The sequence below is a fragment of the Rhododendron vialii genome, chromosome 11a (genome assembly GCF_030253575.1).
Source record: "Rhododendron vialii isolate Sample 1 chromosome 11a, ASM3025357v1".
NCBI classification, from domain to species: Eukaryota; Viridiplantae; Streptophyta; class Magnoliopsida; order Ericales; family Ericaceae; genus Rhododendron; species Rhododendron vialii.
In genome coordinates this window covers 30855997-30871900 of record NC_080567.1, presented here as the reverse complement: position 1 = coordinate 30871900, position 15904 = coordinate 30855997, and the positions used below count along the sequence as shown (strand labels likewise).

Here is a 15904-nt window from a genome sequence, read left to right as displayed (position 1 = left end):
TTTTCAACCACAAATAAAAATATACAAGTTTTTCACTACCGGAAACACCCCTTAATTTATTTATAAATTACAGTAGTAATTGGAAACAAATTACTAGCCACTTTTGTACCCAAGCACTTCCATTTTTAACGTGAAATTACTAGTAACTTCATGTACAAAGTAGAGCGCCCGTGTACAAAAGTGGAGCATCAAAATCAATATCCTTATGATTATGTACAAAGTAGAGCGTCTGCGTACAAAAGTGATGCGTGAAAATCAATATCCCTATGATTATGTTATTCCTTCAAGGAAAAATGACGGTGTTCACATTTTATTCATTAACAAATGTTTTTATCATGTCCTTAAAATGTATTAATTATCAAAATACGTCATTTGGGCCGTCATTTTCCCTTCCTTCAATATCAACACCGGCCCATTTCAAGTTGGCCCAGAACTGCCCACGCACCGGAGCGGTGCTCGGCCCAATATTTCATACTCAGCTGATTACGGGGACCCTTAAACCCTAGCAAACCATTTCAAGGGATTTCAGAACACAGACAAAAACAAGAGCAGAGAAAGGAGAGGCAGCGAACCAGAGAGAGAGAGAGAGCCGCCACCTTCGCCTTCAACACAGAGATGCCGAAGTCCAAGCGCAACAGACCAGGTTCGCCTTCTTCTTCTTATTATTCCACTATACTTAATGATGGCTCCCACAATTCGAATTGTATCGGGAAATCAGCGAAATACACCAGGAACGGTCAAATGAAGCGTGATTTTATTGTTTTGGGTTTGTAGTGATTGTAATTTGTATGTGAGTTGCAGTGACGTTATCGAAGACGAAGAAAAAGGGTAGGGAGCACAAGGAGTCTATTGTAAATTCGATAAGGGAGGCTGTAGAGAAGTACAGTTCGGTTTACGTCTTTACTTTCGAGAACATGAGGAATCTCAAGTTCAAGGAGTTCAGGGAACAGCTCAAATCGTCCAGCAGGTAACGCACGGTCTTGCTGCTTTGGAGAAATTGTCCAAGCGTAACGAAAGTTGGAATTTTGTTGTTGCGTTTTGTGTTTTTCGTTCAAGTATCATTCGAGTTGTAAGTACTAGGGCTGCGAAAGAGCTGAGGGGAACTTAGAATTGTTCGAGCTTGGGTCGTTCAAAACTAGTATAGCTCAAGATCAGCCCGTTCAAGACTAGTCGAGCTCGAGCTCAAATGGAGCGCAAATAATCAAGCTCGAGCTCCGCTCGTGTAGTATCGAGGTGTCTGAGTTCGGTGCTCGTTTACTTAACGAGCCGAGAAGCTCCAAACAAGCCAAGATTTCATAAACGAGTTGCGTTACAACTAACTCGAGCTCGCCTCTTCTACTATTGAGTCGAGCTGAGCTCATAACAAGCTGATCCTTGAGCTGCTTGAGAACAGTTCCATTTGTTTGCAGCCCTAGCTTTTACCCAGGACCATTACATCCCCTGGATTTCCCTTCTCCAATCTAAGCAACCAAATAGCAGCAGGCCCAGTTTGTTGTCTAACTTTATATGAGTTCCAAATGCAAATGAGTCTTTCGCAGATGTGAACAGAAATATTCTCCAGATCAAACTTCTTTTGACGGAAAACGATTCCTCATAGGATAACTGATTCTATTAAGGAGTTGCAATTATGTATACATAACATACTGATCTATTGGGGATAGTGTTAATCTCCATCCCTCCATCCATAGAATACAATCCCTTAGATAAGTACGTAAGAACGATTCAATAACAGAAGAACAACTTAGCTCCCTGAAAATTCATATGAAGTCAAATGCATATGTAGATGGTGGGCGTGGAGATCTTTGTGGCAGGGCTTTTTGATTCATCTGTAACGTTGGAAATTTGATGAGTTATTTGTGCCTTACATTGGATATGTAATTTGCAATCAGCACATGACCGGGGTTCAAATCTCACTACTACAACTGACACTACTGACTTTCCCCCAGCAAAAAGTATTAAAAAACCCCATACAATCAGCATAGTGTCAGAATTGATATTGCTATCTTTCTATTGTGGCAGATTTTTCCTTGGATCAAACAAAGTCATGCAGGTGTCCCTTGGTCGATCTGTTGCCGATGAGATTAGACCTGGCCTTCATAAAGTTTCTAAGGTAGGGTTGCACTCTATGTTAGTCGGTGAAATATATTGCTGTTCCAACATTGATCTTAATTGGATTTTTTAATGTAAAGGCTCTTTACTCATTTTGTTTATTTGTTTTCCTATTCAGCTTCTACATGGAGATTCTGGTCTTTGTTGTACCAATTTACCAAATGACGAGGTCCAAAGGTACTGCATCTCGGATGCAATTTAAGCGCTTCTTTGCATGCAGCCCATATGGAAATGGAATATGAAAGTGCATTCAGAGTTATGCAGAAATGTGCTCGGAGATTTCATTTTTTTCTTAATTTGTGTTCCCGAAGTTTTGCTTCACAGAGTATAGCACCCTGGTCTTCCAAATGACATGGAATTGAAAGTTTAAAGTATGTACAACAGTTTCTCCCGCTATGGATCCACACTATGGCATGTCTTTCTAGTTGCTAGCTTTGACTGAGGATGTTTAGAGCACACCATTCATCCGTGGTTTTCGATACTAGGATACATTTATTTGGTTGTAACGGTTGATGGGAGGTTCATATTTTCCCACCATTTGGTATCTTGGTTTCAAATTTTCAATCATGATTTAGTAGTTTTAATTAATTAAAACATGGTACATAATGTTAATTAACGCTGAAGTAAGAGGTGCCTTACGTTTTCGAAGCTTTTAATGAGGCTATAGGGAGATGTTCAATAACAATTGACAGCACTTTAATGAAAGTTGGAGAAGTTAAGATGTCCTGCTAAAAATGTTTGTTCTTCTGTCTCTTCAGAAAATGTATGATAACAATCTCTTCTTTCTAGAAGAAAAGATATGTCAGCTATGCCTCCATTTTTGTCTCCTAATTGTGGACTTTTCATCCATGAGTACTTCTTGTTGCTCCCTGCGAATTAATTTTTTATGATTTTCCTTCTTTCCTTGCTAGTTGCTTATTTGTTTCTTTGTTTTTTGGGTAAATACTTCTCCTAGTTTTTTCATACACATTGCTATTTTCTTACATATTTTATTGCAGGTTATTCAACGAGTATGAGGAACATGAATTTGCGAGGACTGGTAGCACTGCTACAGAGAAGGTGTGTGGCAATTGTTCCACTTTCTGTCTTTTGCACATGTTTGTGCTCCCTTGAACTTGAGTTGCTGTACTACTGTACATGTTATCTGTTGGTGGTTGTGCTGGGGTAGACCTCAATCAAAGTAGATTAGGTTATTGCCTTAAGTGAGAGGATTGGTGAATTTTAGGATTTATTTCAACCATTCTAGATATCTGTCCAAAATATCCAGTGTACTGTTCAGGCCTCAGGTAGTATATTTTCATGGTCAAATGTGAATGACCAAAGCAGACTCATTATTGTTTGGCGCATCAAATTGCATACTATTTCACTTAAGTTCACTGACTGAACATACCTCAACTAAAGCTCACTTCCCCAATTAGTATTGGAGAGTTTACATTGCTCTAGGATTTCTTTAGGATTATACAATTACAGCATTAAATATCTTTGACACTTATGTAGTTACGTGTGTTCTTTCTTCTGACACGTGGCAAATATCGCAATTTTGCCACCTGATCCTGAGTTTCATTAATGTTCCGAGTATTAGATGTTACTCACATATATTGTATGTATTACATTAATCTGCTATTTCCTGTGTCCTAACTCCTACAAAGGCTCATATTATCGCCTTCCAATTTGCAGGTGGAGCTTAATGAAGGTCCTCTGGACCAGTTCACACATGAGATGGAGCCCCTCCTGCGCAAGCTGGGGATGCCTGTTAGGTTGAATAAAGGTGAGTCATCCCCTTCCCCCCACCCCCACCCCCATCACACGCACACGTTTGCTAGTTAGTTCATGTAATGGACTTGGTTCACGCTGAGCAGGAGTGGTGGAGCTAGTTTCGGACTTTGTTGTTTGTGAAGAGGGGAAGCCATTGTCTCCAGAGTCAGCACACATACTGGTTCGTTCTATTCCCAAATGTGAATTTGTGTCTGGCATGTTTTTTTAGTTTCCTGTTCATTACAGTTATTAGAAACAGATAGATTTCGTTATAGTTACCATTAGAAACAGATAGATTGGGCATGTGTATGTGGTTAAATCCTGCACCACACATGATCATTTCAGCCCAAGTCCTATGAGAGCAATCTAGTTCTTTTTGCTCTGGGTATTGGATTGTGGAAGTAGCTGATGATGCTATCAAATGGTCAGGGTATATTGTTGAAATGCTCAAATTTGTTGATAGGTTTGATGGATGGCACTGTTGGTTCGTTTTCTTTTAGTTCGTGTTAAGAAAGGACAAATACAGGAGCGGTCCCAATGGATGCACTTTGCCACAGAATGGTTTTTTATTGTGGCAACTTATGGAGTAAACATGAAATTCGATTTAGGTTGTCACTACAGGAATACTGTTCAAAATCACCAACAGAACCAAGGCTATCTTGGAAAAGAAAGTACCACAATGCTTATATATTAGAGACCATTACTGTAGAGCAAGTACTAATTGGCATGGAGCAAATACTTTTCGGGACCATTAGTATACTCAAGTCACAGATGAATACCTTCATATTCTTGTGTTGGTTCTACTGCCATTTGATATCAGTAATTACTTTTACCATTAGCTGTGGAGTTGCACATGTATGGGTGGGGGGGATAAAGGTTTTGTGATGTATGCAGAGTCATGCAAGTTTTTTGAATGAAAGAGTTTTTGAATGTATCATCCAGCGTCTGCTTGGTATCAAGATGGCCTCCTTCCGGCTGCGGTTAGTTTGCAGATGGAGCCCTGAGGGATTTGAAGTTTATAAAGAAGGGCTAGATGATGACTCAGATGTTGAATCCTCCTAGTGTTATGTTCGTTCAAGGATCCACAACGATGACGCCTTCGCCAAGTAATAGAGTACCGGCATTTTAGGGGCATCTCAGTTTTCTTCTGGATATCTGCTGTTTAACTCAGATAATGCATAATTCTATTTCTCAGTGTCGGTCTTGTTGTACTATGGCTCCAATTTTGCGTTCAGATTTTATCTTACTAGTCACCGGTTTTAAACCCTATTCGAGAGACTACCAGTGATGAGAATCTTGTACCTTAAATTCTAATAATACCAAAGGATTAATGTCCAAGAGAAGGGTATATTTTCCAAGAAAAGAATATCTGAATTGCCCAACTATTTTTTGGATTGCCGACGAAAGAACTCTTTTGATATTTCAACTGTAACTTGGTGAGAGTGACTTATATTGGACGTGTTCAAAAGAAGTGGTGAGAGAATGGGATAATGTTGCAGTTGCGTTTGGTATGAGCAACCAAATAGAATAACAGAAAATTGGCCTAGAGTCCAAAAATGAAGGGATCTGGAGACAATAATTAGTAAACTTCCTCAAGCATACAGTATTAGTTTAAGGATGAAATGAGTGATTTTGGTAGTTTAAGTACGAAGTTTAAAAAAAAAAAAGTGGTGATAGTTTGAGGAATAAAAAACAGACTCCGTAGAAAACTCTATATATATCTTTCCGTACAAGAACAAAGCTACCGCTGTGGAGAGAGAAGGTCGGTGTGTAGAAAAAGGTGCGAGGTCAACTTAGAAATACCATTTGATTAGTTACAGGCACCATTGTTTAGAAACTAGTAAAAATTAAGAACAAGTTTCAAAACTTTTTAGCCATACAAGTTTTTCAACTTTTTGAAAAACCGAATTCGGAACAAAGATTCTGAAAATTTTAACCAACCAAAGTAGTTTTTTAACGGCAAGCACTTTGACAAATACTAGAGACTGAATGTTTAGTAGACTAGACTCTTCCGAGGGGGCCTGGCTGTGCCCACGTTTCGCATTCTGTCCCGTGCTAAAAAACACATCCGAACAGTTCGCTTTAGCAGCAATCACCTGAAATGAGTATTTGAATAAGTTCTTTGTGCTCACTAAAGAGGTTCCCTCATAAGCTAACTGTAGGAGCTAATGGGTCTTACAAACTAAAGAGGTTCCCTCATAGCAGGAATGCCAATGCAAAATCTGCTCGAAAATGTGTTGTTTGCTAATCCATCAAACAACAATAATTAGAAGCTACATGGTTGTTTAACCCTACAATAAACCTCAATCTACGACGTCAATAGCTCAGCTTTTCTATCTTCCAAGAGCTTCAGTTCGTTGCGCCAACCTTCCAATTTGGTCATCTTCTCCATTTGTTCTGGCTTCATTTCTTGCTGTATTGTTTTCTGCTGTTGAGCTTCCGACAGCCTTATCTGTTGGCATAAACGAATACAAGGGAGTTCATTAGTGCACTTTAATGGCATCTTGTAATTATTAGCTCATAGAACGCTGAACATCTACAGTACGACTCATAATAGTTGTTTACACACTAATTTACATGCACTCTTGAAGATAAATCTGGTTCTGATAGCATTCGGAAAAGGGACGAGGGAAATGCTTCCGATGGTTTCCCATCGGACACTTTTCATATACTTGTACTATCTCACAAATGCTAAAAAATGAGTAGAGCACACTTTTTGAGACTCTAAAATCAGCCCCATTTGGAAAAGAAAAGCAAAAAGATACATAAGATTGATCAACTTCTCCTACGAAATAGAGAAATGCCAACAAAAACATGAACCTTATCCTGTTGACTCTACGTACCCTTCAATTATAGGTTTAGATGGATGCGACCCCTGTACATGCCCTCGACACCCGTACCCCAGTTCATGTAACTTACTCATATAAATTATATTTCTATTTTTAGATGTAGAATAATAACGGCATTTTTCCTCAAATGTTCCTAGATGTCGTGTCAAAAACTGTAAAATGAAGTGATTCAAATTCCCACTAGAACTCCATTGCTACAAATATTCAATTGGGTGTTTCCTAGTCTGCCAAGAGTATAGGAACTTCGATAAGATAAATGGAGTAGCAAAACTAGAAAAAAAAGGATTTTTATCCAACCAAAATTCCAAGAACAGCAATATGGGAAAGTAACCTTTTAGTCATAAACAAGTTTAAGATGAAATCAAGTTCCTAAAACCGTGGTTATTAAGTCTGTATTTGGATCAAAGATTTGGGAAAGGAAAAGGAAAAGGAAATAGATGGAAACACTGAAGGATCTAACCGCTGTGAACCCGTTAGATCCTCCAAGTTTTCTGTTTTCCCCTTTCCTTTTTGCTACCGAAATCCTTCATCCAAATACAGCCTCTAAAAGGCTCAAGGGGCACTGAAGTGCCAAGGTCCCCACAACCTAACAGAAAGCCACGTCATTACGCATGATATAAAGACTCCAACTGAAAGCAACTTAACATTTGAAGCAGTGTGGCAAAAGATTATCAGCCAAGACCAAGAGTGTAGCTAAATAGATATGCATGAAATCAATCATGCATCAACGAAACCAAACACCATAACAAATTGACGAAATAAAACGCCACAATCATGAACCCTACGTATAAGTATTGCTTTATGCACCAAGAATAAAGCACTAGGGTCTAGTTCAACAAGTAGGCCTCAAGGGCATAATCTAGAATCCCAAATATTGACTAGACAATACCATGAATATGACATGCCAACCAGTGACTAATGGAAAAAAGGGGGAGAGGTATGATTGAGTCATTAAAGAAGGCCTTTCTTAAGCCTAGAGGCGGCTAAAAATGCGTAAAGGCTCCAAGTGGGCCTGAGTGAGGGGGTCATGCCTAGCATAAAGTCTCCCAGCCCATTGCTTTTTGGTGCCAGTTCACCTTTAACAACAATCTATGTCGCACACGAAACCGAATATGGAATATTGTAGATTTGTGAATATGCTCTTGAAATGTAAGAAGCCTGAGAAATGATACCTTCTTTTTAAGAGCTCTAATTCTTTTATCAATATCTGAAATATGATCTGAAGGAGTTGAACTTTCTGTTACGTCTAATGGAGGTGTAACCACAGCAGAATTTGAAGAAATAGCAAGGCCATTCATCTGAGACACAACTGAATCAACTGGTTCCGACCCCTGACTAGCATCTTCAGCTGAATCTTCATTTTTGTCCGAGTTCTTACCCTTATCAAGAGCAGCCTGTAACCAGAAACATACTGAATATAGTGTAACAACAAAAATAGCAACCCTCAAAAGAAAAGGTACTAAAATAAGACAAAAAAGAAAGATTCTTGCTAACTTGTTAGTATGTAAGTGGATGAACAAACTCCTACAACTAATTTCAAAGATATTTACAATCAAAGTTTAAACTGCCATAAACAGCCATGCCTTCTACATCGGATGAACAAACTCCTACGCCTAATCCCCATACATTTATTATCGAAGTCAAGTCTGCCACGCACAAACGTGCATTTTAGCTACATTGGTGAACCTTTCAACACCACTGCCACCAGCCCCTCAATCATCATTGAACTTGGATCATACCATCATTATACCTATTACCCAATGTTCTAAAAACCGGACCGGTCGGTTGAACTGTCGACTCGATGTTGCTCCGGTCCAGACAATTCCAGAAACCGCGATCAAATCAAAGCTGGCCTATATACTGAAAACCGTTCAACCGTCATAACCGGTACCGGTTAACTGAACCGGAGTAAAAAATTTGAACTAGAATAAGAATTTATTACTACCACCGCTTTAATTGCATGCGTGCAAATATGCTTTGGGAAGGGAATAAATGCCTTTGAATGGCTCAAACCCAACACTCGGTCTTCAAGCATTGTCAAAAGATTTATAAGCCTATCTTGTGGTTGAAGTTTTGTTTCCCACCGATGTGGGATTGAAAGAAAGTTGAAGAAAATTCCTCCTCCTTTCACTTGACATAATAATGTAAATGTTCAACCTTTTTTACACTTATATTCTTTTATACGCTTATTTTAATTAGTTACATATTATTAATATATATTTTTACATAATTATGACATCACAGTTCAATTCCGGTTCAACCGCCCGGTCCCTTTTCTAGTTCGCTTACTGGTCCTGTTTTAAAAACATTGCTATTACCTCCAATTTCAGCCTTGCACGAGAAACAAACAATCACACCTATGGTCCAACCAAACAAAATAAAATTGTTAAATTCCTTCCCATAAGTGATTCATCCTTCCTGAACGTAACAGTCAACTCTCTAAGTGTGCTTGTTCCCCGTTTATATGCAATTAAGCCAAGAAGGAAACAGATTTATGGAAGATCTTATATGAAGAAGTGGACGAATGTAGAGATGAACCCCAAGGAAATAGCACAACCAAGGTTTCTTCATCTTCTTGTTAGTACATTAGGATATCCGTGTTTTCCACCACTAATGGCCAAACTTGGCAAAATGTAATGCATTTGATGAGAAAGCTAAAATGTGAAATATAGGGCACACAAGGATTCAAATGGATTGGTAATTGAGTCTGGAAAACCAGTTCTGCTTTGTGGTTATTTTTCCTTCAAGAGCAAAATCAACAACTTCAACTACTATCAACATATCTTGATGCACAGAAGAAGATAACAAATTAAACAAAAAAACGTAGTCACAAATGTTATTGAGGGCCACATGACATGGTTGAGATAGCACCCCCACATGGTCTCTTACCATTGACAATTTTATTGAGGGCCACATGACATAGCCATTATTCTTTCCGCTAGGAAAGCATGAGTTATCGGTGGTGGTTGAGGTTGATCGTGGCAATGCCCATGCCATTATCTCATGCTTTCCTACAGCTACAAGGACGTTTTGTTGTAAAACCATGCCCCCAAATCAAAGCCAAATGGCATCAGAGAGGGCAGGCCTAGAGACCTAAATCAATTTATGTGCACATTACCATGCTTCCTTCATTGATAGTCCAGAGCATCGGTATCGGTATGGACAAATATATCTCATGCTTTCCTAGCGGAAGAAATAATGGCTATGTCATGTGGCCCTCAATAAAATTGTCAATCGTAAGAGACCATGTGGGGGTGCTATCTCAACCATGGTTAGGGTCCCAAAGCATTGATGGCTAGAATAAACTCGAGCTTCTACATTTACAAATTAGCATTTCGGTCTCATGCATTTTAGGCAGTTTTTGCAAGTAAATCTCACTTTTGTTCTTAAATCTGCATCTTTACCATCCAACTTTATTTTGTTAATCTGCATCTTCTCCATCAAACTTTATGAGTTTCCTTCATCGACTACTTATAACTCCTTTTCCCTTAGGCTTAATTTATTGATGCATTATAGCACATTATAGATTCCTATCCACTATATGCCGGCTCCCTCGCCGTCCAAAGTCCAGCTCAATCCCCGACTTTGGTTGCTAGCCTGCTACAAGCTATATATACTCCTATTATCTATCATCTATTACTATTATGAAGGGAACACTCCTCTTGGAGTGAACGGCAGTTATGAAACCATCTCACACTTTTAATTTCCTAAACTACCCCGTTAACCACCCAAAAAACGAACAAGAGAAGAAAAAGCTGCCACCTTAACGGCAGTTATGAAACCATCTCACACTTTTAATTTCCTAAACTACCCCTTTAACCACCCAAAAAACGAACAAGAGAAGAAAAAGCTGCCACCCTAATTTCCTTCTTTCCTCTCTCTGAGTCTTTTCTAATTTCACATCTCAAGATTTCATTACAGGCCAGTCCAATTGAAGATTTTTCACATTTCTGCTTTCGTATAATATAATCTGCACACCCATCGCGTGTGCCCGAGCATCTTCTATATATAAGCGCGTGCGCACACGCATCTGTGGAGAGAGGGAGAGAGAGAGACCTGCTGTCGCTTCTCCTTTTTTCTTTCGTTCCTCTTAGCAGCTTTGGTCTTGGGCTTCAGTTCCGAATCCAGATCGTAACCCGGCGGAACCTCCTGCAACGACTGCATCTCTTTCTTCCACTACCACAAAATCAACATTCAACACGCACAAACAAAATTATTAACAGCACAGCCGTAAACGCATACGTACGCACATACACGCCTACACACAGACAGATACAGATACATGTTTAAAGATACGTACCAGGGCACCCTTCGACTGGTACTTGGCGACTTCATCCTGAGGGACGTAACCAGCCCTAATTCGGATGGGCTTCCTGAGGGATCCATCCGGCCTCCGCGTTGGCGCCAGTATCCTCTCCCCGTCTTTTAGGGTTTTGCTCAGCTCAGCTGCTAACTGGTTCACGTCTTCTTCTTGACCACTGCTGGCCATTGCCATGTGGAGACGATGATTGGAGAGAGAGAGAGAGAGAGAGAGAGAGAGAGAGAGAGAGAGAGAGAGAGAGAGAGATTCTACGGCAGCAAATCAATTGGGAAAAAACTTAGGAAGTGATTGCTTTCATTGATTTTGATGATTGATTAAAGAGACGGCGAAGGCCGATGAGAGAGAAGCAATTGTTTACTTCTTGGGCGTAGAGTGATGAGAGTTCTTCAGAAGGGCGAGATTTCAGACCAAGGTTTTTATTTGGGTTTATTTACACTTACCCCCCTCGGAAGTTTGGTATTTAAGAAAATAGACCAATTATCTGATAAAAAAGACGGGGGCCCCTCGAGTCCCATTCTGTCGCAATCTGTTTGATTTGTTTCACTTCGTTAGGAATGTAGTGCAGAAAAATTATTCTCAGAAAAAAGTGCAGTAAAAGAAAAATAAATTTGTTTTTTCGTGAGTGTTTATTTGACAAAAGAATTTTGCAGGAAAGCTAAAGTTTGGTTGTTTATTTGTTGCAAAAAAAAAATCCATTGATAATTAGTTTGTATAAATCAAATTGGCGTCATTCTCTTTTTTTCTTATACGCCAATTATTTTGGCGGCACACTTTCCCGTGACGTGAAATCATGTACTTTTAGCAGGATCACTTTTACAAAAAAATAAATTTTGCAAGGAAATTTAAAAACGTGGTCCCACTATGTTCCAGACAACTGAACACTAGAAAAGAGTTATGGAAAAGTGTGTTTTCTCATCCTTTCTGGTCCTTTTTCTGGCAACTGAACGGGGTCAGTTCTACTGGGAAATACTATTGGGTACTGAGAGGAGGAATTGAGCTTCTGTCCAATCTTCTTCCCCCTCCGATAGGGTTTAGTTTTTGGTTATTTTTGAGCCATTCTCGAACTTATAATTATCCAAAAAAAATTCTCGAACTTATAACAATTGTTGGAACCGTTTATTTTTAAAAGATCTCTGAAAACATCAATCACATAGGAAATCATGTTGATAAGATAATGTATGATATGACTGTAAACTTTTTTTCCATCAAGAAAATCATGTTTGTTAAGTTAATTGGCTAATTATTAGGAGGAATAAGTCGAACAATTGCGGAATACCAATTGTTAATTAAGTGCATCATCTTACTCCTAATTCTCTATGCCATAGGAGCGTTTTAGATTAAAAAACATCCATGCGAGAGAAATTTAAAAAAAAAAAATTATAGTTAAAAATTCAAACAGTAAAAACAAAAATTACAAAAAAAAAATTCTTACGTAACTTTTTCAGCTGCATTTTATATTTTAGTTTTTTTTTTTAAATTCAAAACCAAGGCCTGTTTGGTTACCTAATTTTTATATTTTTATTCTCATTTTTTAGTTTTGACCGTTTGGCTCCCTCATTCTAGAACTTATTATGCGAAAATGAGATTTTGGTTTTTGGGTTTAGAGAATGGAAGTAAGAAGTAGGGGAAGAGGAGCTTTTTGGCTTCTAATCATTTTTCACTTTTTTCATTTTAGTCAACAAAAAGACCTACATAATATGTTTTGCATTTATCTCCTAAATGTTGCAAATACATTATGCACATATCTCCTAAACCATAGCAAATCGAGCCTTGCGTCTCAATTACTTGAGGTCAGTTACATAAATCCGTTTACTCCATATTTGGATTCATGTCATAAAGATCTGACGGGTTTTTTTACGTGCTAGCAGCTGTCAATTACCTAACGCACAACCCTCCTCTTTTATCCGGGCTTGGGACCGGATGAGAAATAAAGATAAGACTCTAAGCATGAACCAGGCGCAGTTCCACGTATCTCCTAAACACTCTACCATATTCAAAACACTTTCCGACCAAAATTCAAAAAGCCAAAAATCAAAATGCCAGAAGCCAAAAAGTAGGGTAATCAAACACTCCCCATGGCTTAATCTCAATTTTTTTTTTTTGTCAAAAGCTACAGGAGAAAACAAAGAATAAGCCAATCTTACAAAATGGGTTTTGTTTTTGAAAGGGGAAAAATCTTGCATCTTAAAAACTTTTTTTTGAAATGTAAGCATAGTTTGTTGGTGTTATTAGGTGTATCTATTTTTTAGTTGTATATTAATTATGATTAACGTTGTTGAAGCATAAACTCAATTTAGTATTTTTGCACAAGAAAGTCAGGTCTAAACAAATCCAATTGGCAAAACTCCAATTCACAAAACTCAAAGATTGAAAGATATTATTGAAAAAGATATAAATATCTAGTTTTTAGAAATTCTAAATTAAATATCTAGAACTAGAGTTTTTTTTTTTTGAGAATTAGTCACATATGTAATTTTAGAATTACCTCAAAGTGTATCTCTTGTATAAAAATATCTTTGTGTTAGATCCTTCCATGGGATAGTATGAGGATGGATTCTAGCTATTTTGTACCAAGTCAAAAAAAAAAAGGAGTTCAAGGCTTTGTTTGTTTGGAAGTAAAATATTTTCTGATAAAATATTTTACCTATTTTTCGGTATTTGGTTGTGTAAAAAATGAGGAAAACATTTTACATGTAAAACATTTTCCATCAATTGGATAAAAATGACTTACCCTTAAATCTTCCGTAAGTTATTTTTCGAAATAAACTCGCTGCCTTCTATTGTAATTCTCACTGTGTTCAATTTCAATAATCTCATATCTCTCCACCGTTTAAGTTCCCTCTCTCTCTCTCTCTACACTATTTTGTTGATTTCTGGAAATATTTTCAAGTGCCAACCAAACACCGAAAAATAAAAGTTTGAAATTTATTTTTTGAAAAAATATTTTACAAGAAAAATATTTTACATTGTAAAACATTTTACATCGAAACAAACGGAGCCCAAGTGTAATACAAATACTCACGTTCGCCACACTTGTCTTTAGTATTCTCACTAACTGTTGGAGAATGGTGGATCTGGCTCCCGCTCGTAAAGAGAGATCAACATGCAAACCATGAAAAATCATAAACAAAACATAAAACCAAACATAATACCACTAATCAGATAGGATTGGTCAGATATAAGCATAATAATGTCCACTGTGCCCCCACCACTGTGTACGAAAATGCTGCAAACAAGCAATATATTACAAATGTCTACAATGTACTTGTTTATACCATATATTCACCGTCTATCAATGATCTGTAGACACCTCAATCTGGGCTTTCAGATTAGTTTACTTACGGTTTTTGATTCCCCGATGATGAAATGGATCAAGAACACCCCGGGAATGATAGCGTGTTTGAGCTTTGAGTGTTTGCAAAACCCTTGAACCTAACCTAGCCTAAGCCACTTCAAAAACCAAAAACCCTACTGATGTGCGCCAGGGCGCAACCATCCCGCGCCAGGGCGCACCATCGCGTGCCCGACTCACTCCATCGCGCGATTGTGCGCCAGGGCGCATCATCGCGCGACAGACTCACTCTGTCGCGCGACGGTCAAACCTGCCACCAACTTTTCCTGAGGAGGACAGTTGACCACCGATGCAACTCTCAGCCAGACCTCGTGGACTGCCTGAACTCCTCTCTTTCCAGCCAGATTCACCCCCTCTCCCTATTTATACCCCCATGGGTCTTTCATTCAAAGGGTTCCAAAAATTGAAAGGCTAAGCACAAGCTCTAGTGCTTTTCTTCCAAACTCACAATCTTCCATTTTCACACTTCAACCATCCAAGAACAAAGCTTGTTCTTTGCTTCTACCACTCAAACTCCTCAATCAAGCCTTCAAACATCAAAGTTCAAACACCTTTCAAACTCAAAACCGAAGGTATAGCTTTCCTTTGTTCTGTTTTCTGTTCTGATCCCTGAGGGGGGCTGGCAGGGCCAAGGCTGGTAATCAATACCAGTTCTGGCCCTAAAGCTAGCAAGGTTTCAAAAACCGTCATGGTAGGAACCAGCGCGCGATGGTCCCACTCTCTCGCACGACACTCCGGTGCTGCATGCGATGGACCGCGTGGGGATTGGTGTCCTACTGTTTCATGCTTTATTTTGTATATAGATCACTGTTAAGCATGTTAAAAACCAGCTTACTGCTTTCCTTTGTTAAAAATTGCTAGTCGTAGTTCAATTTGCATGTCTTCTGTTTTGGAGTACCCCTGGGATCATTCTGGACCTGTCCCAGAACCCAGAAATGTGTAAACCAAATACTGGTCCGCGCCAGGGTGCACCATCACGCGCTAGACTGGCTCCATCGCGCGACAGTGCGCCAGAGTGCACCATCGCGCGCCAGACTCACTCAGTCGCGCGACAGTGCGCCAGGGCGCATCCTCGCGCACCAGACTGGCTCTGTCGCGCGATAGTATGCCTCTGACCAGTGAGTGGCCTTACACGGGTAGCTTAGTTTTAGGTCATTATTTTGTCCCCACACTGTTTATGGGGTGTTTTATTAATTTATAGGGCTTTACAACTTTTAAACTGTATATTATGCTGCCTATAAACTGCGTGGTTTGTCCTGGGTGTGCATTGGTCCTTCCAGAGCCCAGATGGTTTGAGAATAAGAGCTGTGGGTTTGAGCTCACCGGCGCGCGCGTGTCTTGGAGTTGTGCGCGCATGAGTAAACAGCATGCAGTGACTCGTTCAGTGCATGCTGGTTTCTTCCTACGCACGTCACTCCAAAACAGGGGCCTCCCAGTTTGTTTAAACTCCCACAGCAGTCTGTTCTCATCCTATACTAACTGCTCATCTATGCTATCTATCACATCCTGCAAACATGT

The 15904-nt window shown here is 39.2% G+C and overlaps 2 protein-coding genes and 1 non-coding gene across 3 annotated transcripts; 1 reads left to right on the top strand and 2 right to left on the bottom strand.

The window, feature by feature from the left end:
- The first annotated feature begins 484 nt into the window (after positions 1–484).
- Positions 485–5227, top strand: LOC131308827 (uncharacterized). The gene is made up of 8 exons (XM_058335854.1): positions 485–643; positions 802–967; positions 2020–2110; positions 2228–2286; positions 3108–3168; positions 3787–3877; positions 3969–4045; positions 4807–5227. Exons 1-8 carry the CDS (start codon positions 616–618, stop codon positions 4924–4926), a joined length of 693 nt encoding a protein of 230 aa, XP_058191837.1. The 5' UTR covers positions 485–615; the 3' UTR covers positions 4927–5227.
- A 718-nt stretch (positions 5228–5945) lies between these two features.
- LOC131308826 (partner of Y14 and mago) lies at positions 5946–11435 on the bottom strand. Its single transcript, XM_058335853.1, has 4 exons — positions 11014–11435; positions 10770–10889; positions 7886–8107; positions 5946–6316 (listed from the first exon to the last, which is right to left on the bottom strand). Exons 1-4 carry the CDS (start codon positions 11206–11208, stop codon positions 6173–6175), a joined length of 681 nt encoding a protein of 226 aa, XP_058191836.1. The 5' UTR covers positions 11209–11435; the 3' UTR covers positions 5946–6172.
- LOC131309021 (small nucleolar RNA snoR100) lies at positions 9740–9847 on the bottom strand. Its single transcript, XR_009194694.1, has one exon. It is a non-coding gene; the product is annotated as a small nucleolar RNA snoR100 (small nucleolar RNA).
- Positions 11436–15904: the final 4469 nt, after the last annotated feature.